Source organism: Diceros bicornis, chromosome 12 (assembly GCF_020826845.1).
Source record: "Diceros bicornis minor isolate mBicDic1 chromosome 12, mDicBic1.mat.cur, whole genome shotgun sequence".
In the NCBI taxonomy this organism is placed as follows: domain Eukaryota; kingdom Metazoa; phylum Chordata; class Mammalia; order Perissodactyla; family Rhinocerotidae; genus Diceros; species Diceros bicornis.
Genome location: NC_080751.1, coordinates 23117427 through 23139238, shown reverse-complemented (window position 1 = coordinate 23139238; position 21812 = coordinate 23117427). Strand labels below are relative to the sequence as shown.

Genomic DNA, 21812 nt, shown 5'->3' with positions numbered 1-21812 from the left:
AGTTTTTAACTATGTGTGATGATGGATGTTAACTAGACTTATTGTGGTGATCATTTTGCAATCTATACACGTGTCGAATCATTATGCTGTACACCTGAAACTAATATAATGTCAATTATATCTTAATTTAAAAAAAAAAGAAATTAAAATTTTGACCTGATAGCTCTTTATTTATTTGAAGTATTTGGATCACAGTTCCTTTTGTTATTTTTCCCTCAGAAAATTTGAAATTCTGGTCTTTAATTCTAAAAGAGATAGAAATACTTTATTAAATTTATCCAGAAATTGTGCAGAGAAGGCAAACCATCTTTTTAGAGCGTGGCAAATATTACAATTGGTCACTCTTCTTATATAGCTTGAAATGGGGGATTGATAAGTATACAATTATAGATTTCACTTGATATCTTACTTAATATTTCATGGTGGTGAGGCATAAGGTATCCTCTTAAATGGAAGGTTAAATTACCCAGTGAATTTTATGTTTCTTCTAAACCTCCACTTAAGAGCAAGACCTAACTAATGCTATCAGTATTAAAACTGTTGACATTAATCAACTTCTGTTCTTAAGGAAGAAAGGAAAACTAACTAGAAATACGTTGAAGGAATTTTAGGAATTACCTTAAATACAAGATACTTTAAAGGAGATATGCGTTTGAGTGGCATAAGAACCAGAGTCTAAGATCCTAGCTGCTGTCTTACACAGCCCTTTGGGAAACTGAATGAGACTTTCCATACACTTAATCTTTTTATACTCAAATGTAGTCATTTATAAAATAAAGGTGTGTTAGGGTTCTCCAGAGAAATAGAACCAGGAGGATAGATGGCAGGGAAGGGATCTATTATAGGAAATTGGCTCATGCAATTATGGCGGCTGAAGTCCCAAGATCTAGTCTGCAAGCTGTCTTCAATTGATTGGATGAGGCCCACTCATATTAGGGAAGACAGTCTGCTTTACTCAGTCTACCAATTCAAATGTTAATCTCATCCGGAAACACCCTCGCAGGCATACCCAGAATAACGTTTGACTAGATGTCTGGGCACCTCCTGGCCCAGTCAAGTTGACACATAAAATTAACCATCACAAGAGGAAAACCATATGTTCATATATAGCTTTCAGGATTTTTGGAAGAGTTGTAACCTGTTTGTGATTGAGGCATACCAATCACAATCACAGGCATACCGATTGGGAAGCTCTGTATTAGATAATTTGACTTATTTGCACCAGTGGGTAAAATGAAATGGCTGCTTATATCCCCCAGGTCTTTCTTCCTCCAACCCCAGACATGGAGATATGACAGGACTGGGAATGAGTATGAGTGAATTCATGCATGATGCTTTGGCCCATTTGATGAATTAAACCCTTGAGTAGTTAATCACTTTTGCTTTCCCAGAAATCCTATCTGGTTGGAAAGAAATAAAAGTAATTATAGACACATGCAAGGTATTAAAGGACCCTGATAGGAAAACAAATATATGAGAAATGAGAAAATTGGGAAAGATAGAGAAATGCTATAAAAGCCAGTGTACCTTTGGAGAATAGTATAGCCAAAGCCACATATGACTTTTGTGAGCCCCTTCCCAATAAAAAATATTTAAAGTTGTATTTTATAACAGTATAAAGATGAGTCTGTTAATATTAGCTATTAAAATGTTTTCATGAACCCCTAAAATTATTGTGGGTCCTAGGCCCTGTGCCTACTGCCTAAGTTGGCCCTGGGTATAGTACACTGCTTAGAAGCAGGACTCGGGAGTCACAGTGCTCGATTCAGATCCAGGTTTAGCACTAACTGAACCTCAGATTTAGAGAAGAATAATAGTACTTACTTGAAAACTCTCATTATGAAGATAAAATGAAATTGTGTATGTAAAGGTGCTTAGCACAGTGTCTTGCACATAAGTGCTCAATAAATGAGAACTGTTACTGAATAATCTCAGAAATGAACTTCTTGGGAAATAGTCTTCAAAGGTACAAGAAATAGTGTTGCCAACTGAATTTTTTGGTGAATAGGAGAAAGTAATAGGGGTGCAAATGAGAATTTGTGTGGGAATACCCCCAGTTCTGGCTATATACTCCTCTGTCAAACTATTTTGAGAGCAAAGCTGCTGCTTTGGGCTAGTTTCTGGTCTCAGAGTAGTTTTGGCAGGTAGGAACTTTTCTGAGCACAAGTGCTCTTCTGTGCGAGTAGCAGACCTTCTCCTGAGGCTTCTAGCACTGGACACAAATAGAGAAAAGAAAAAGGGAGCCTGGCACCTGCCTTAAACAGCATTTGACTTTCAACCCTACATTGATCAGAGCCCCCAGTTCTTAAAATGTTTAATGGCCAGATGTGCTGCTGTTTGCCAGGCTTAGAATTTGATACATGTATGAGTTGAAGGACACGACTGAGTTACATAAACTGGTATTCAGCTAATCAATCACCAGTTTCCTAATTCCAATTTAAAGGGAAAACGGATGACTCCTTTTCCTCTTTGACTTTGAGGTTGAAGGCATTTAAAATTCAAGTAAATGGTGTGAATATTATTTTATTTAGTTTGCTATTTAGTTACTATTATAAGCCAGCTAAATATTTAGTATGCTGTGTGTGTGCACTTATTTGTTACCCTCACATTAATTTAGAGTGCAGCACTGACTCTTCAGTAAAAATTTACAATTTGCTTTGTTGAAAACTATGAATCGTAGTGTTAGATGAAATAATTTACTTTTTTAAGTAGCCATCATCTCAGCAGTTAACAGTTGAATCCCTTATCTAATGGCTAGAAATGTTTGAAAGACCACAAAAAGTGGGTAAAAGCATGATGTGATGAAAAGTAGGCTTTAAAGTCAGACTTTGGATCAAATCCTTGCTGTGCACCATACCAGCATGACACTGTGGTTAATTATGTTGATCTCCTTGAGCTTTATTTTCTTCATCTGTAATATGAAAACAATAATACTTATCTTTCAGGGTTTCTTTTAGAAGATTCATCAAGTAATATATGTAGAGCATCAAGCATAGTACCTACTACATAAAGGCATTCAGTTGTTGTTTATACATGTTATAATTATATGAATATATCCAACCTCTGTACAAAAAAGACTTAGATGGCTTACAAGATGTACTTTCATAAATAGAACAAATATGCCCCCTGCAGTCTTAAGTTAAAGTGAAGTGCTTTTTTTTTTTTTTGTAATCTAGTGCACATTGATTTGGTTAACATTCCTGTACCAACTATGTGCAGGAACCTACGTACTGGAGATTCAAGATAAGACATGGTCCCTGCCCTCAAAGCTCCTGTAATTTTTAGAAATTGAACTTAGAACTGCTTTGATGACAACATAACATAGTGATTAAGAGCACGGACTCTGAGGCTATACTACCTAGGTTAGGATTCAGCCTCCCCATGTCACATTCTGTGGGCAAGTTAACCTCTCAGTGCTCCATTTTTCTCATCTAGAAAATGGGGGTAATAATATTACTGTTACCTCCTTCATATGATTCTTATGCGACTTAAATGAGCTAATAGTTGTAAAGCATGTAGAATAATGCCTGGCACGTGGTAAGCACTATGTAAGCATTAAATAAAAATCATAACGCACCATATCAGGCTTTTGCAGTTTCTGACTATTTCAGTGAACATCTTTTGGTCTTTTGCTGAATTTAGGCCTTCACTTTCTTGAACTGAGTTATACTGATATTGTTTACGTATGCTGCCTCATCTGCCTAGGGAAACTAGAGTTCAGCCAGTCTGACTTGACCGCTAATTCCAAATAATCTAATCTTTTGGAATTTAACGTCTAATACAAGTCCACATATACTCTAACATATTAATAAATATCACTGTTCAATTTATATCTTCTTTTTCTGAATTAATCAGCTACAAGTAGTTTAAAAAATTGAGTAGTGCACCCATTTAATCAAAATCAGAAGTATACTTTCTATTATGGCTAGATATACTCCATATAAAAACAAGAGTTTATCTAAGTAAGGTAATATAAATAAAGTTCCTTTTTACTCATGCACAGTAGAATAAATCCAAGTTTAAGTAATATTTTACTTTACTAACTCTAGTTTTGATGTGATATTAATTTTATTACTGATTTGGTTTAAGGCTGTTACATATATTAAACTATCCTCGCTGATAGTGTTGAGGAAAAAATTGTATATATTTTAAAACAGTTAAAATTATTTAATAATTTTTAAATTAAAAAACTCAAAACCTTTACCAATATCACAGTTTTGATATACCTTTTATATCATGCTCAAATTTTGTGCTCAAAATAACAATGATTTTTTAAGAATTTAGTTCCTGATTATAATCTGTTTTGGAAAATCTGTTTCTTGAAAGAAACCTGTCTGCTTGGTCACAAGACAAGCTGTTCTTGTGGTAGGTTGTTTTAACTTCTCTTCTGAGCGTTGTTAATTATATTCTTGTACCTGTTCTCCTTACCGAGTTACTCCATCACATTTTTGAACTTTTAACTTCATTGTGCTTCTTGGGAAGTAAAGGTCTCTTAAACACACCTAAAGTGTGGCTTACACACTTTGTATTTCATAAAGGTGATCAAGATTTAAGTCACAAATGCCAACAAGTAAACCAAAATGTTCATCAATTTCCAAAGTTCAGAATCCACAAAGAGTAGCAGTAACAGGTTCTATTTATATAGTGGCTCTTAAAAATAGATATTTTTAGGGGCCAGCCTGGTGGTGTAGTGGTTAAGTTCATGTGCTCCACTTCAGCGGCCCAGGGTTCGTGGGTTCAGATCCCAGGCGCAGACCTACGCCACTTGTCAGGCCATGCTGTGGCGGCATCCCACATACAAAATGGAGGAAGATGGGCACACATGTTAGCTCAGGGCTGTTCTTCCTTAAGCAAAAAGAGGAAGATTGGCAACAGGTGTTAGCTCAGGGGCACTCTTCCTCACCAAAAAAAATTAGATAGATATTTTTAAATTAAGTACTTTTTTTCCACCTTCATAGGAGGATCTTAAGGAGGATGCAAAATATTTGGATTAATTTCTTCTTATAATATTGTAGAAATTGATAGATTGAGATAAGTATTTTCATAATGATTTAGAATGCTAAATAGTGGTAGAGAAACATCCTTAGTGAGATTTGAACCTAGTTTGGACGTTTATTTTATTCCCTGGCAGGCCACTGTATCCATGTGTATCATCTATATAATAACAATAGTAGTGATATAAGCTACCCCTTCTTGAGCACACATTGAGTGCCAAGTATTTAATCCTCCAATTCATTATCCACTCTGTGAGGTAGGCCCTGATATATCCAGTTTATAAATCCAGAAACTGAGTCTCAGCCTCTTGGGTCCATAGTTTTCTATTCAAGTGTTATCATTACATCAACGATGTACTGATTACCATTACTTACTGGAATTAACTAGTAGTGAATGAAATTTGACATTACTTATTACCATGAACAAGATAGTAGTAAGAAACTCTTTTTAGAGGATGCCCTTTTACCGTCAAACTGGTCTTGTGGATAGTTGGAAATTGATGTACTTTTAAAAGTAAATGACAGGGGCCGGCCCCGTGGCTTAGTGGTTAAGTGCGCTGCGCGCTCCGCTACTGGCGGCCCGGGTTCGGATGCCGGGCGCGCACCGACGCACCGCTTCTCCGGCCATGGTGAGGCCGAGTCCCACATACAGCAACTAGAAGGATGTGCAACTATGACATACAACTATCTGCTGGGGCTTTGGGGAAAAAAAAAAGGAGGAGGATTGGCAGTGGATGTTAGCTCAGAGCCGGTCTTCCTCAGCAAAAAGAGGAGGATTAGCATGGATGTTAGCTCAGGGCTGATCTTCCTCACAAAAAAAATAAAAATAAAATAAAAAAAGTAAATGACAGAGGAACTTTAATTTTAATCAAAATCTTTGTTAATTCACTTAGCTGCTTTCTTGTTGAATTGTTGGAGTTCCTCCTTGTGGTGGGCAGTGCTCTTCAGTTAGTGGATTCAGGTTATTTGAATCTTTGTTGTTTATTTATTGCTCTACCTCAGGGATCGGCAAAGTATGGCCTAAGAGACAAATCTTTCCTGCTGCCTGTTTTAGTAAATAAAGTTTCATTGGAACATACCCACACTTATTTGTTTATGGGTGGCCTGCAAAGCCGAAAATATGTACTTTCTGGCCCTATATAGAAGAAATTGCCAACCTCTGCTCTATCTCACTCAACAAAAGATTTGAAGCAATTGAATGTCATATCTAATCATAAAGACATATGGAACTTTTTTTTTTAATTTCCATGTAATTTATATTCTTTATGAGAAAAGATTAGAGAAGAAGTTAAAAAAAAATGATTAGGTTAATATAATGTTCTGTTTCCTCAAATACACTCTGCTAATTTGAGAATTTGCTCACCAGTGTACATAAGAACTTGTAGTTATGTGTAATATTGCCCAAATGATTGAATGTGTTTTGGGGTCATTTCTTTTTTCCTTTGATAAATATTTTTTGTATCTTGTTAAAAGGATAACAAAGAGCATACAAGAAAGAGTCTGTTTTAATTAACAGAGAAATAAAATTTGGTCACATGTGAGTTTTTGTTTACCTTCCTTGCCCAGGAGGAGCCAAAGCTTATCATGTTTCCAATTAGATGGTTATCTGATCCCTTTAAAAGTAGTGTCTGTCCATTCCCTTTGTTGAAGCAAGTAAGTGCGGGTCCCCTTGACACACTCAAGTTTCACAAGCCTCGGGATCTTGAGTCTACTCTTTACTGTAGGTTTCATAATTGATACTGAGAACCTTTTCCCATATCACACACATGAATGTAATGAAGGTGTTAGAGTAACTTTTGTAGAGATAGCAGAAGAGTACCCTGAGACTAATTATGCAGTGTTAAGTTTTATGCTCTGGTACTGCTTCCAAAAGAGAGATTTTGGTTTGGGAAATATGTTTGTGAAAATTTTTCCTTTTGTTTTTCATTTTCCTGTTTGCTGACTACACTAAACAACAGAAATGAAATGTTAACTTGTTTTTGTCATTTGGCAGGAAGTACCACCATGCTGTGGCATTTTCTTGTACACTGGGTGTCATTTCGGTAGTACATTTAATCTTCCAAGCTTTAACTTATTTACAGTTTGCATTCCTGTTTGATGTTTAAGTAGTAGATTGAGCTAAGTTGAAAGTATTTTGTGTATATCTGAAATACAGTTAGGAAAGTGAGAATAAATGTTATTGTAGGTTGCATATGTAGAATAAACCTCGTAGTACCCTAAAAATGTAAGTTAATCTAAATCCAACAAGTTTTAATTAATTAAAATACTCCAAAATGCCAATGTTCTCAGTGAAAATATTCTAGAGAATATGCAGGCTTTGCTTGGAGGAAAGGCAGTGTTCTATTCAAAAATACATGTACACACCATAGAAGAGTAGAGAAATGGAATTTCTAAAAGACAACACAGATCATCAAAATGATAAATGAGCTGTTGAATTTCTTAGTAAAAATTGAGACATTTTTTCCTACTTTGTTCTATTAACAGCAGAGATTATTTCTAAAAAGCTTTCAAAATTCAAGTGTTTATGTCCAAGAAAAAGGTTCTGTATAATACTTTTCACAAGCATCCAGTCTTGTTCCTAAATCTAGAGTACGTGAGTGGTAGTAAGAAACATGCCAGTGTGGTGGAAAGAATATGAATGCTGTCTGGTTGGTTGTTTTTGATTTTCTTTGGGCAGATTATTCAGACTTGGAGATTGCTGTCTCACTGTACAATTGGGTGATAATTTCTTCTTGGTAGAATTGTGTAATGGATTAAATAAGATGATGTTTGTAAAGTACCAGGTATGGTGCTTGGTGTATAACTGCCTTTATTTGTCACCACTGTATCACCGTGGTTGTTTAAAGTAATCGTTTAGAACAGCTGCTCTCTGAGTAGTTATGCTCCTTTCACCTGGTGTTTCCTGTACCTGACTGGTGTTTCCCTCTCTCTCTTATAGTAGGGGACTGGGTGCCGGGGTGAGGGTATGTGTGTGTGTTAATGATAAAACTATGACATTATTAAAATCAGACAAATGAAAATAAACCTTTTGGGGGTGTTTTGATGCAGACAGCTTTACTAAACCGCCTGGAGCGAATTTTCGAAGCATGTTTTCCTTCCATATTTGTCCCTGATACTGAAGAGGAAGTGACTTCTCTGAAGCACCTGCTGGAAACAAGCCCCTTGCCAATAAAAACAAGAGAGGCCTTAGCTGAAAGTGGGTAAGTAGTAGACAGTTTTTAGATAGCACATATATTTGTTAGTTCCAACTGTTCTAACTTATAAAGTTATCTTAAAACATTGATTCTAAAACATTGTGTTGGGCTGGCCCCGTGGCTTAGCTGTTAAGTGCGCGCGCTCTGCTACTGGCGGCCCGGGTTCGGATCCCGGGCGCGCACCGATGCACTGCTTCTCCAGCCATGCTGAGACTGCGTCCCACATACGGCAACTAGAAGAATGTGCAACTATGACATACAACTATCTACTGGGGCTTTGGGGCAAAAAAAAAGGAGGAGGATTGGCAATAGATGTTAGCTCAGAGCCGGTCTTCCTCAGCAAAAAGAGGAGGATTAGCATGGATGTTAGCTCAGGGCTGATCTTCCTCACAAAAAATAAATAAATAAATAAATACATACATACATACATACATAAAACGTTGTGTTAAAGTTTAAAAAATCATATTGTGCTAAAAGACATGATTTAAAATAACTCCCTGCTTCTCCATTTTTGAGCTTTTTTTTTTGCCATTTCTAAATCAATATTCTAATCAGTCAAGTTTATTATCTTTTGACTTCCTAGTATGATAGATGAGAATTTAGATCTTACATCTGCTATTCTTCTCCCTTCGTCTTCAAATGTACTTATATCATAGTTTTTCGTTAAATTGTTATTTGGTATTTTCATTATTAGATCATGTAAATAGTGTTCACTAAGCCACTATTTCCTTTATAGTACAGCTTTTTCCTGGACTTATTATTGCCTCTCTTTTTCATTTACTAATCCTTTCCCTATCCTCCAACACCTGTTAATACAGTTTTACTTGTGATCAAACCTATCAGGCTGGCCATTCCATTTTTTTCCTGCAGTCCTCCATCTTCCTATTCCAATCTGGAATGGATTCAGTCTAGGCCTCTTAAACACGTGTTGTTTTGGGACTTCCCTTCACTTAGATCCTATTTTGGTGGAGCACATCCTCTAATAGCATCCTGAGAGAAAAAGGTACATGGGAGGTAAAATTTTACTTTATTTCTACCCTCACATTAAATTTATAATTTAGGATCTTTTGTTGCCAGTGTTCTGAAATTTTACAAAGTATCTTGAGGAGTCTTTTTTCATTCATTGGACTGAGCACTAGGTAGGGCCTTCCAATCTGGCTTCTGTTCTTCAGTATTGAGCAGTTCTCTTGTATTGACAATTACCTTCCCTCCATTGTCTCTGTTTTCTTTTTGGAGCTCCTATTAATTATTAGACTTTAGAGGGTCTAGATTGATTTTCTAACTTTAATTTCAAAGTTTTTCTCATTCTTGGGGTCTCCTCTTGCGTTTCATTATGCTCCGCCTCTGGAGGCATTCTCTCCCTCTGCAGGTCTCCTTTGTCCCTCTTTGTGACCTCTGTGTTTGTAGTGCAGGGTTATAAGTGTCTCTTAATTTCATTGAAGGTGGAGATTATTTTTGCTTCTTGATTTTTATTTTGGGGTGATTTCAGAGAAGAGAAGAGGACAAAAACCTTTATGTTTTGCCATCTTAAAACTGTTTATATGTGTTTTTTTTTAAATATGCTAGTTGTCCGGATAGTTTATACTCTTAGACCCAAGAATATCTTTCCAGGAGATTCATTCTAAGAAAATAACACACTCTACAACCACACACACCATAGAATACAGGAAGGTATTCTTGCCTTATTAACAACAGAAGCTGCAGAATGAAAGCAACTTATTTAAAACTGTAGGATTGTGGCTAAATAAATGATGGTGTATCAATCTAATAGAACATTACACAGCCATTGAAAAAGATAGATATGTAGATGAGGAAATGCTTAAAATCTGAAGAAAAAATACAAAATTACATATATGCTGTAATTGCAACTGTGTGTTCGTGGATCCAAACTCAAGGAGAAAACACAAATATTAAATGGCTATAATAAGATAGTGGAATGCTGAGTGATTTCTTCCTTTTAAATGTTTTTGTTTTACAATAAAAAAAAAGAATAACTTACAGGCTCAATTTTTGCTTGATTACTGGCATATTGTTTCAAATGAGTTTAACTTAGTTACTTTTCAAATGACTTTAAAAATGTTGGCTATTGATTTCTTTCAGATAATAGTTGTATACTCATGTTAGACACAAGATTAATTGGAATGTATAATATTTCACAGTCACATTGAAAGTAGAATTTGTGGTGAAAGCTATTGAGTAACCTGTTGTTGGTGGCTTCATCATGACCTTTACAGGGAACTGCTGGATGTGTGGACAGAACTACAGGATATCCACGATGCACATGGCTTGAGATATCAGTGGGGTGGCTCCCATAGCAACAAGAAGCTTTTATGCTCCTTGGGAATAGACACTCGAAACATTGTAAGTTTGTTAATACCTTGGAAAATCTTTTAATCAACCTATGGGTGTTTTTAAGTCTGTTACACTTCTGTTCAAGATGTGATAAGCTAGTTCCTAAGAAAAATAAATATTAGTTGGTCTAAATGTTCATGTATTTTGAATATGCTAACTTTTAAACATAAATCTATTTAAATTTTTCCCTAATCATTATTTATTTTTAGAAAAAGTTGTTTTAATGTTTTTCCGTAACTATAAAATGAGAGAATTAGACTAGGAGATCAAGAATATAACCCCATAAGGGCAATTTAACAATTTCTTCAGTTTATCATTCACAATTTATGTAATAAAGCATTGCAAGCATATTTTGGAAACTGTTGCATCGTATAACAGATCGTTCGCTAAATATGTTCTTTCTCTCTAACGCGTGTGTAGCTCTTCACGGGCAATAAGAAGCAGCCTGTTATAGTGCCCATGTATGCAGCAGGATTGGTAAGTACAAAAATGTCTCTGCATATATTTATCATTGCTGCGTTTGTTCTGTAAAATCATCTTACATAACATGACATGGAAAGTATATTTTAAGGGGCATTTAGTGTGGGATCATCAAGGGAATAAATACAGTATCCTTTTTGATCTCATAAATCCCTTAAAGTCTTGATCTGAGGAAATTTTTCTATATTCCATTAATTAGACACTGTTTTGTTTTAGAGTGAAACTTGTTTTTATCTTAGTAATATTAGTGCTTATAACTCTTTGTAAAATGCACTTTCAGAGGTCTCGCTCTCTCTCTTTTGCTCTAAATTTGCTTTTAAAAAGAAGCTAGGGGCTGGCCCAGTAGCATAGTGGTTAAGTTCACACACTCCACTTCGGCAGCCCAGGGTTCACATGTTCAGATCTCGGGCGTGCTGGATCTTATCAAGCCATGCTGTGGCAGGTGTCCCACATATAAAGTGGAGGAAGATAGGCATGGATGTTAGCCCAGAGCCAGTCTTCCTCAGCAAAAAGAGGAGGATTGGCAGCGGATGTTGTTAGCTCAGGGCTAATCTTCCTCACCAAAAAATAAAATAAAATACAGAAGAAGAAGCTGGAATATCTGAAGGCTTAGATATCATTTGTTTTAATCCAGTTGTAATCAGTTTTAAATAATGCAATATTCAGGCTATGGAGGTGTATAAAAGCTTGGAAATACCAAATTATAGTAAATGAAAATGGGCCGGGCCCCATAATTGGTCTTTAGTTTTTCCATTAATGTTTTAAATGTGTTGAATTTTGTTTTTTCAGCTATGCCAGGTAGTCTAGGATAAGTGAGGAATTTTCATTCTGTACCTTATCAAGATTCAGTCACATTTTAAAGTTTGATGTGCTTGTGGTTTTTGGTGTGTCTTTGAGTTATTGGTGAATAACAATGTCCTATTAAACTAAAAATATTTTAAAATTCTTTCACCAATAACCTGAAAATAAGGAAAAAATACTATGTTTAAGAAAGAAAGAAAAGACTAACTAAGGAACCCTGGGTATAGAATTTAAATAATATAACCCTTTGTGTGCATGTGAAAATGGATTTGCTGTGAAACATGACCTGTTTTTAATCTACAAACTGTTTCCATGACTATGCTCTAATTACTGATATTGAGTTGGAACGTTTTGCTTTGTTTTGTTTTTGTAGTTTGTTTGTTTTGTGGAATTGGACAAAAACTTTTCTGTGTGAGCATTTTTATCAGTTTCTGCTCCTTTGTAAATGGTTATCTTGTATTTTCAAAACACCTTGATCATCCCTACACTCTATTCTGTTATAGGTAAATACAATCCAAAACATTTCTTTAACTTTTTGGTTATTTGGATTTCTTTCTTTCTCAAGGAGTAGCATTCTAAAGATTGTCGGTAGTGTTATTGTCACGTTCTGAGTAGGAACTAGGAATTTAATTTGTAGGAGTTTTCATTCAGCATGCTTAATTAGTAAGCTACTTAATGCTTAGGTCTAGGCCCAGCACATAAGCCAGTTCTTTAAGTCTTGTGAGGAGTTAGAGACTAATATCTATGCTTTATTTTCCTATTTTAATTACAATCTTTATTAGTAATAATTTTATGCTTTTTGTGAGCTTTTAATACCAAAGTTGATTTAATGAATGTGTCTCTCCCCACCCCATCTTGGTGATGCCTTACATTTAGGAACTTATTCTTTTTCATATCTGGTTTCAAATTTTTAATTATACCTGAATTTTTCCCATGGTGCTTTACACATATGAGATCTGTTCAGTATCTTTTGATCTCATCAGGAGGAATAGTACCTGAAATGATTAAGTCACTGGTTCTCAAACTTTAATACACATCCAAATTGCTTAGAAGACTTGTTAAAAACCAAAATGCTGGGCACCACCCCCAGAGTTTCTTATTCAGGAGGTCTGAGGTGGGGCTTGAGAATTTGCACATCTGACAAGTTCCCAGGTGATGCAAAAGCTCCTGATGGGACCGGCCCCGTGGCTTAGCGGTTAAGTGCACGCACTCCGCTACTGACGGCCCGGGTTTGGATCCCGGGCGCGCACCGACGCACCACTTCTCTGGCCATGCTGAGGCCGCATCCCACATACAGCAACTAGAAGGATGTGCAGTTATGACATACAACTATCTACGGGGGCTTTGGGGGAAAAAAAGGAGGAGGATTGGCAATAGATGTTAACTCAGAGCTGGTCCTTCCTCAGCAGAAAGAGGAGGATTAGCACGGATGTTAGCTCAGGGCTGATCTTCCTCACAAAAAAAAAAAAAAAAGCTACTGATGGAGACTACTTTGAGAACCACTGGTTTAAGTGATAGTTCACTTCAGAAAATTTGGGTAAGACTAGTATTTGTTTACCACATGTATCGTCTCCTTGCATAAAGGCACACTAGAAAGCCTATATAATATATATGATACTGATTTAAACCATGAATTTATTTTTGTTTTTCAAGCTGCTAGATTAAAGCTTTTCACATGTGCCATTGTTAAGAATTGAATCTAGGGCCAGCCCTGGTGGCCTAGTGGTTAAGTTCCTCACACTCTGCTTTGGTGGCCCAGGTTTGGTTCCCGGGCGCAGACCTACACCACTCTTCTGTCAGTAGCCATGCTGTCGCAATCTTCCTCAGCAAAAAAAAAAAGAATTGAGTCTGTAAATTGCTTTAGTTAGCATATGCCCTGTTTTATGGGGGAGGAGGGATTCTCCTGACAGCTTGTTTTTAGAAATTTACAGATTCTAACCTTACTGACTTAGCAAGTTTGATTTTTTTCTCCCGGTAAAGGGAGACTTTTGTTTAGTCTAGTTGATAAACATTCAAGAGCTTATCGAGTATTATTTTAAAATGTGTCAAAGCTTGACTTTTTTTCAGGCCATTAACCTAGATTATTACCCATTATTATTAATGTTTGGTAGAGTGTTGATGCAAAATGCTTATTTTTTTCCCTCTTTGTTTCTACACCCATCCTGAATGTCTTCCTTTTTTATTCAAAAAGTGTGTTAGATTTGTAACATGCCTAGTGGAACATGTAAGATGTTTTTCCCTCTGAAATGGCTGTGTCTCTACTTTGCCAGTTCAAGGAACTAAGTATTGAGACCCCCATCCTTTGGTGGGGATAGGACCAAACACTAAATTCACATTGAAGCATGTAGACGTCATTACATCGTATGGTGTGTTTTAGAATCAGCTCTCACTTCTCCAGGCACTACCAAGTGTGTAGTGTGTCTTTTCCTGCAGTTTCAGTGTCTGAAACATCATAAAAGTGTTGGGTGTAATATACTATTGTGCTTGCCTCTTACTCACCCCTGTCATCCGAAATTGTGTGTAATGTTTTGTGTGACAGTGATAACTAGGCACTTTAAAACAATTCTGATTTAAAATACAGGATCTTTCTTCAAAAGGTTTGGGTTCCAAAGGTATTATTGTGAAACATTTCGCATTATAGTGCTATAAGATTTTCTTTAAACAAAATTTAAGAATAGTTCCTTTTTGTCTTTAGTACTTTCCAAATGACCTGTTTTTTTGTTTCTGCTTTCTGCTAGATTAGCTTTCTGTAAAGTTTATGGGTTGATTTCCCCGATACACAATTAATGGCTAATATGCCTCTTTCAGGGTATGTTGGAACCCACCAAGGAACCATTGAAACCGCTATCTGCTGCAGAAAAAATTGCTTCCATTGGTCAGACAAACACCATGTCACCAGAAATGAATACATGTACATCTGACCAATTCCAGGTAAAAATATCTGTATGTATATAGATATGTTTATGCAAGTATCTATACATATGTCTACACACACTGTTATTTAGCTTAATATATAAGTTTTAGTTTTTAAAATATTTTTTAAAATTTGATTTCATGATGGACGTGATTTTGATTACTTAACATCCCTTGGAATACAATGAACAAATTATCTTTAATTTTCAAAAAAAGAAGGCACAATTTGAGAACTGGCTGGTTATGGGTAAGTCCTTTAAACCTATACAGGCCTTAGTCTCTTTACCTATAAAATGAAGACTTTGAAGCAAGCATCTCTAAAAATTTCTTGCAGCTTGAACATTGTATGATCATAATTACTGACACAGAAATCTGGTAAGTGCTGGATTTTTTAAAAAATAGGAAACACTGCATTTATACCAACTCTTCAAGTCTGCTATTGTGTGTTTTTCCTGAAGCTTGCAAAATTTTATAAAGTAATAAAATGTAGGTGTGTTTAATGCATCAAAAACTGTTGTTTTGAGAGTTTGAATAAAGCTGTTATTTAAATTGAAAATGATATGGCATTTAACAAAACATCCTATGAATTAGGAAAAAAAGAGTGCTCTCTTATCTTTCTTATCCTTTACCTCCTTGGCACATGTAAGCACAAATTTTATTTCAGTCTAATATGTTTACTATCAAAGCCTTCCCTCTCACTTTCCACATCAAATGAGAAACTGACTCAGTGCTAAACATTGTTTTTTAGAAGGTTAATATTTTTAAGTGAACATTACCATTTCTAAAACAGATTCTTGGGCCGGCCCCATGGCTTAGCGGTTAAGTGCGCACACTCCACTACTGGCGGCCCGGGGTTCGGATCCCGGGCGCACACCGACGCACCGCTTCTCCGGCCACACTGAGGCCGCGTCCCACATACAGCAACTAGAAGGATGTACAACTATCTACTGGGGCTTTGGGGAAAAAAAATTAAAACAGATTCTTGCTGTGTGTGTCATTTCTTAACCTTAAGTGTCATCTTCAGTTATATCTAACACAAAATGTGTGTTTAGACGACCTTTCCCAAAATGTGTGTTCCATTGAACGCTAATCCCTGGAGATGTTCCATTAAAGAACGGTTCTAGGGTGAGGTAAGTTTGGGAATACTTCATATCATACCCTACAACCAGTGTTGGAGATTCACAACACACATATTAAGGACTTCGAAGAATCCTACGGTAAAGAACCGTCTTTAATTTTAATTCATTTCTCAAATTTACTTGACCACAGGACCCTTTTCTGCAGGGACCAGGGTAGAAGAGTCATAATACCTTTAGAACTAGTGTTTTGAAAAACTTACTTTAGAAAACAATGATGTAAAGCAAGGTTCTACCCTTTCAGGTGTGTTTCAAGAAACATCTAATATTACTGCTCTGTACCACTGTGGTTTACCCTTGGGCATAGCTTAAACATCACTTTGAAGCCAGTTTATTGCTAGCACTGAATTAGTGGACAAGGGGGCCTGATGCGTAAAATGGGTGGCCTTATTGATGGCTGGGCAACAGGCAAGGTGGCTTGGGCAAAATGTCTCAGTGGGTAGAATCTGTCCTTTGTTATCTTCCTTTCATTGCCCTTATATTGTCCTCTGGCTATCAACTACTCTCCCAGGCCTGCCCTGTCTATGCAGATTCCAAAATTGCTTCTCCCACAGCACATTCCCACTTCTGCCTCAATCAACATTCTTACTTCTACAGTGCTAGGTATTGGGAGAGTAATTTGAGTAACTACCTGGGACATTTACTGAAAATGGAGCTGTTCTTATTTGAGGCCACTTGTTGCTAGTTTTGTTTGCCTCCTTCCCCTCTTCGGCTCCATCCAATCACTTCCATGTGTTAATAGCCCATAAACTATTGCTTGTTTTATCAGAGTTAGCTCTCACCTGTCATTTTTGCCCTAGCTGGTTTGATCGATCTTACATATTTCATTCTAGTTATACCTCATATTTATCATCTTTCTTATATAATTAATTATAAACTTGACTAAAAGTAGTCTAGATGACCTAATAAAAACGTATGTTAATTTAGTGGAAGACTTTTCATGGAAATTAATTTGTGTTAATTTAATGGAGGTCAGTCACTGTTCCATGATACGTGTTCAGCTACTGCCATCTCTGTGCGTATACGTATACCCCTATATACTTGTAATCAAGGGACTACTGTCTCCCTATTTATAGGCAAGTATAGAAATTTCAGCAATGTTTAAGCATATATAACTTGTTTGCTAGAAGGTAGAATTTGGTCTCTTACTACGTATATATAAAAAACTTTTCAAATACGGTCTTTTATTCTGTTTAGTGCACACCTTTCTTTTTTAAAAAAATACACGTATAAATATTGAATTACCAAGTTTATTCTGTACGTTTTTTTTGGTAGTTTGTGATCCTCATTAGCTTTAGTTTTTAGGCTTTTTTGGGAACCGATGAAAATAATATTTCCCAATGGAAGTTGTTCAAAATTATTTCTGAATTGACTTGAACCTGTGTAGGTCTTCATGGTAACATACACACACACTCAAACTGAAGATTTCAGTATGCATATCAGAATTTTGTACTGTGAATGGAGCCTGACCTCCGTTGTATGATGGAGGTATAAATTGTATGATCTTTGCGTGGCTTCATACTTCTGATTCAGGTTCAAATATTTTAAAAATATCTAAAATGCATTGTAGGATTCTCTTTATATAAAGGTGATATTTCTTACCACTATACTTTGGCATGCAATGTATATATTATTTTTACTTTGCTTTTTGGCCATGCAATTACACTGTTACGTCATCCTGCTAATCATAATGTTCAGATGAGACAGCCATAGCTTTCAGTGCTAGAAGTTTAGCAAAATTTGTCAGGACAGGCCTGTTCAATACCTGATTTTTTTTTTCAAAAAACATATACCAAACATTGCTTTTATGTTTCTGTATCTGGCATCACTAAACAGCGACTTTCAAACTTAGCATAATTATATAATTCTTGTTATGACTACTGGATTTTTGATCCGTCTATTCTATCTCAATTTTGGTACCCATTGAATTTTTATTTTTTCTTGCAAATTTGTTTGTACTCAATCTTATAATCGTTGCATCTCTTGTTTAGGAATTTAATAACTATTAACAGCTGTTGATCGTGTTTTTTCTAAGATACTTTTACCTGAAAAGACAGCTTATAGGTAAAAAAACAGTAGTGGTACTTTTGTTGTTGTTTTTGTTTTTATTCTTTATCCACTGAATTTCAAAGTCACACCATTCATGGTGCCATTACTGATTCCCCTCTTAGTAAGATTCATACTTTAACCACACTTTACTGTTGAGTAGAGTCACCTTTCTGGCTAGCAGTTATCTGACTAGTCACCACTAGCAGACTTCTTCACTTAGGCTACTTGATGTGGCTGTTTCAGTTGTGAATCAGAATTATAGAGCTAGAAGACAGAAAAAATGATTATCTAGTACTGTGCTCTCTTTTTACAATAAGAAGACATATTTGGAAAAGCTCAGTGATTTACCCAAAATCATGCATCAGTGGTACTGCTAGGACTACAACCCAAGTGTCCTGTCTCTAGTCTCCATTTTTTTACACTTTTTATTATGACCTTGTTTCCTTAGTGCTTTTGTCTCTACTGTAATCATTCACACCACATTGCTCCAAGTTGTTTTAAAATGCTTCATTCTCTGTGCTTTCTCTTTGAGTTGCCTTACTTGTCAATGCCTTTAGTTAGCCTATAATTGCTTAGTATCCTGTTTTTCATCTGTCTCATTTCCACTAAATATTGATTCATGTTTTAGCACCTCATTATTATAATATTGGCTGTGTCTTCAAAATGCCACCCACCTGTATGGGAACCTAAATTCCAGCAAATCACTGAAATATTTCTAAGCATCCAGCTACTTGATAACATTTAGATAAAACATGTTAATGAAAGAGCTGTGCTCCATTTACCCAGAAATTTTGTTATAGCATAAACCTGGGTTTTGTCCATCCAGTCAATGCTGAATATGACTAAAGGTGTTACTGATCTAGAAGTAGAATAATATAAGTTGAATCTATCAGAATGCCTAGAGCTTTTTGTTTGTTTGATCTTTGATCTTTTCTAAATGTTGTTTATTAGTTTTGCAGGTAGATCGTATACTAGATTTTCACCGGCATTATTTTTTTTAATTTTATTTGAAATAATTATAGATTCATGGGAAGTTGCAAAGAAAGTACAGAAGAGGTGGCTTGTACCCTTCACCAGTCTCCCCCATGATTACATAATTATAGTACAGTATCAAAATCAGGAATATGACATTTGTACAATATGTGTGAATAGTTATATGTCATTTTGTCACTTGGGTAGATTCACGTAAGCACCACCACAGTCAAGATACAGAACTCTTCTGTCACCACAAAGAGCACCGTTAATAGTACCCCCCACGTCTGCACCCCCCACAACTAACCCTAACCACTGGCATCCACTAATGTTAGCATTTTGCTTTGTTTATACCTCCCCCCCCAACCTCCAGGCCTGACCTGAATTTGGGGAGACTAAATGCTTATAGTAACATGCCTATCATTGGTATCCCAGTTAGCAAGACAATTGTATTATGATATCATGGGATTAAATTTTCCTAAATAACTGATTCATGCTCCTTTCCTACAGGGAACAATGCCTTTATCTATACAGGAAAAAAAAAGGGGTATAAAGTTTTAATAGTACCTCCCTCACAGTAAAGCATAGTGGTAAGCAATTCAAAATAAAAAAGACAACGACATGTTGATATTAAGTCTAATGAAATACTGGTTATTTCAGTAAGTGTTGTCAACACACTCCCAAAATAAAAGAAGAAAGAAAACCAAAAAAATTAATTTTTCATCATCAAGAATATTCTTAAAGCAATGCTTATTTTTTAAATGTCTTATGTTAACTTCCATCTTATATATACCATTTGTTCATTTTATCTTTGTGCTTGGCAATTAACAAAATTTAAAAACCTAGAAGATTCAAATGAGTTTTTTTTTTAATGAGAAATTATTTTTTATTTTATTTTATTTTATTTATTTGTTTTGTGAGGAAGATCAGCCCTGAGCTAACATCCATGCCAATCCTCCTCTTTTTGCTGAGGAAGACTGGCCCTGGGCTAACATCGGTGCCCATCTTCCTCCACTTTATATGGGACGCCGCCACAGCGTGGCCTGACAAGCGGCGCATCTGTGCCCGGCTGGGATCCGAACCCCGGGCCGCCAGCAGCGGAGTGCGCGCGCTTAACCAGTACGCCATGAGGCCAACCCCTCAAATGAGTTCTGAGTATGCTTTTTAGTATATTATCTTAAAAATAAACTCTGATACTGATTATAAGTAATTTCTAAATTAGAGAAGTTGATAACATTTTTTTTTAATTTGTAAATGTAGTTCCCATTTTCTGGCTCATAATTTCCTTTATAGTTTGGAAAATTGTAAAGAACCAGAGACCTTGGGCTTTGAACCTTCTCATTTTATATATAAAGAGACTCACTAAATTAACCTTACATCGTCATATAACTAGTTACCTAGTAATTACTCAGTCTTGAATAACGCAAATCTCCTCACTTTCAGTATGGTACCTTCTCTATTGCATTATACGGTCTATTTAAAAACTTTAAGTGGTTAGTCATTTAAAATAAAGTAGATGACTCTTTAGTGAAAAAAGTCAGTGATGGTTTTTAACATTTTAATATTTTTATTGTAATCAAGGCAATAGTTTAAATTATGATTTGAGAATAGATTGAAATCTTGACATAAAATCAGTCCATAAATTTCTGTTTGAAAATGTAAAGATAATTCCATTTTTCAGATATAACTTTTTAATGTCAACAAGCTGTACTGTTTGTAAATTTTGCAATTTCAGTTTTTGTTAATATTTGCAGGTAACCTGAAATTGTAAATTATCCCAATTTTGTCTTTAGGTATTTTATCGGCTAATGATCTTGCTATAATAGTTTTTTTAAAGGATTCTTTACATTGCTGCAACCTGTACTGATTAATTTTGATTTTTTGGTTTTCAACTCTAGGAGTCTCTACCACCCGTCCAGTTTGACTGGAGTAGCAGTGGCCTTACTAACCCTTTAGATGGTACGTCTCTCCGTAGAGCCTCTAGCACCAGAGCTAGAGTTAAGAAAGCTACAAAGTTCAGACAAACTTCTCTCTGCTGATTTCCATTTTTGTTTGAACATAACTTCTTATTCTTATCTTTGGAAATTCAGGCTTTCTTTCTGAATAGTAATTGCTCAAGAAACCAGCCTTTACTATTATTAACAGTATTAATGTCCAAATATAGGTAGTAGTAGCTAGGTAAAATTTTAGTTTCTTTATGTTAAGTCAAAAACAGGCTTCTTTATTTTTTACAAGTATCTAGGTAGTTTAAATGATATTTTAGGTAGGATCAATTTACTTGAAATTTGTTTCTGTAGTTTTAATTTATGGAATTTTCTTGGATGCAAAGTCTTGTGGCTAGAGGCTGCTTTAAAGCACAAAGCACAATTATTTAACCAAAAACAATGTGCAAATAGGTCCATGTTTGTTGACTCAAAGTAGTTTTCAGATTTAATAATATTTTATAGAGCAATTATATGTAAATGGAAAAATGAATGGTTTTCATGATCCTTTTCTAAAACTTATCTCAAAATACTAGTAGATAGTTCCAGAAATAAGTGGTTTCACTCATGGCTTTAAGAGAGAATACTGAAAAAGGAGTAATTTATTCCAGTAATGTGGGGTCTTTAAAATAACATAAATGCTAGTTTTCCAGTGTGTTGACACCACAAGTTTTAATTGGACCCTGAGATACAATTACTCTTACTCCTTATACTTCATCAGTTGTTTGAGCCATTGTCTAAAACACCTGTCATTCTATCAGCTTTGCCTTAGAGTGGGGGTCCTAGAATATCTGGAAAGCATCCAATTGAATAACAGTGCTGAAGGAAAGCCTGGATGCACCTTTTGCTGTTGTCTGGTGTCTTATTCAGTCAAATCATCATGCTTTTTATTAACAAACAACTTCTTTAAAAATGTATACTATTTCTGATTACTGTTTC

At 35.7% G+C, this 21812-nt stretch overlaps 1 protein-coding gene across 4 annotated transcripts in view; it reads left to right on the top strand.

The window, feature by feature from the left end:
- The window catches only part of AFTPH (aftiphilin), a 69925-nt gene that overhangs the window by 35604 nt on the left and 12509 nt on the right, over positions 1-21812 (top strand). For 3 of the 4 annotated variants that reach the window (XM_058551092.1, XM_058551093.1, XM_058551094.1), the window contains 5 exons: positions 8043-8194; positions 10423-10549; positions 10961-11017; positions 14630-14752; positions 20790-20850. In XM_058551092.1, coding sequence (XP_058407075.1) covers positions 8043-8194; positions 10423-10549; positions 10961-11017; positions 14630-14752; positions 20790-20850 — 520 coding nt within the window. The remainder of the gene's footprint in view (positions 1-8042; positions 8195-10422; positions 10550-10960; positions 11018-14629; positions 14753-20789; positions 20851-21812) is intronic. The other variant, XM_058551095.1, reaches the window with a different exon arrangement.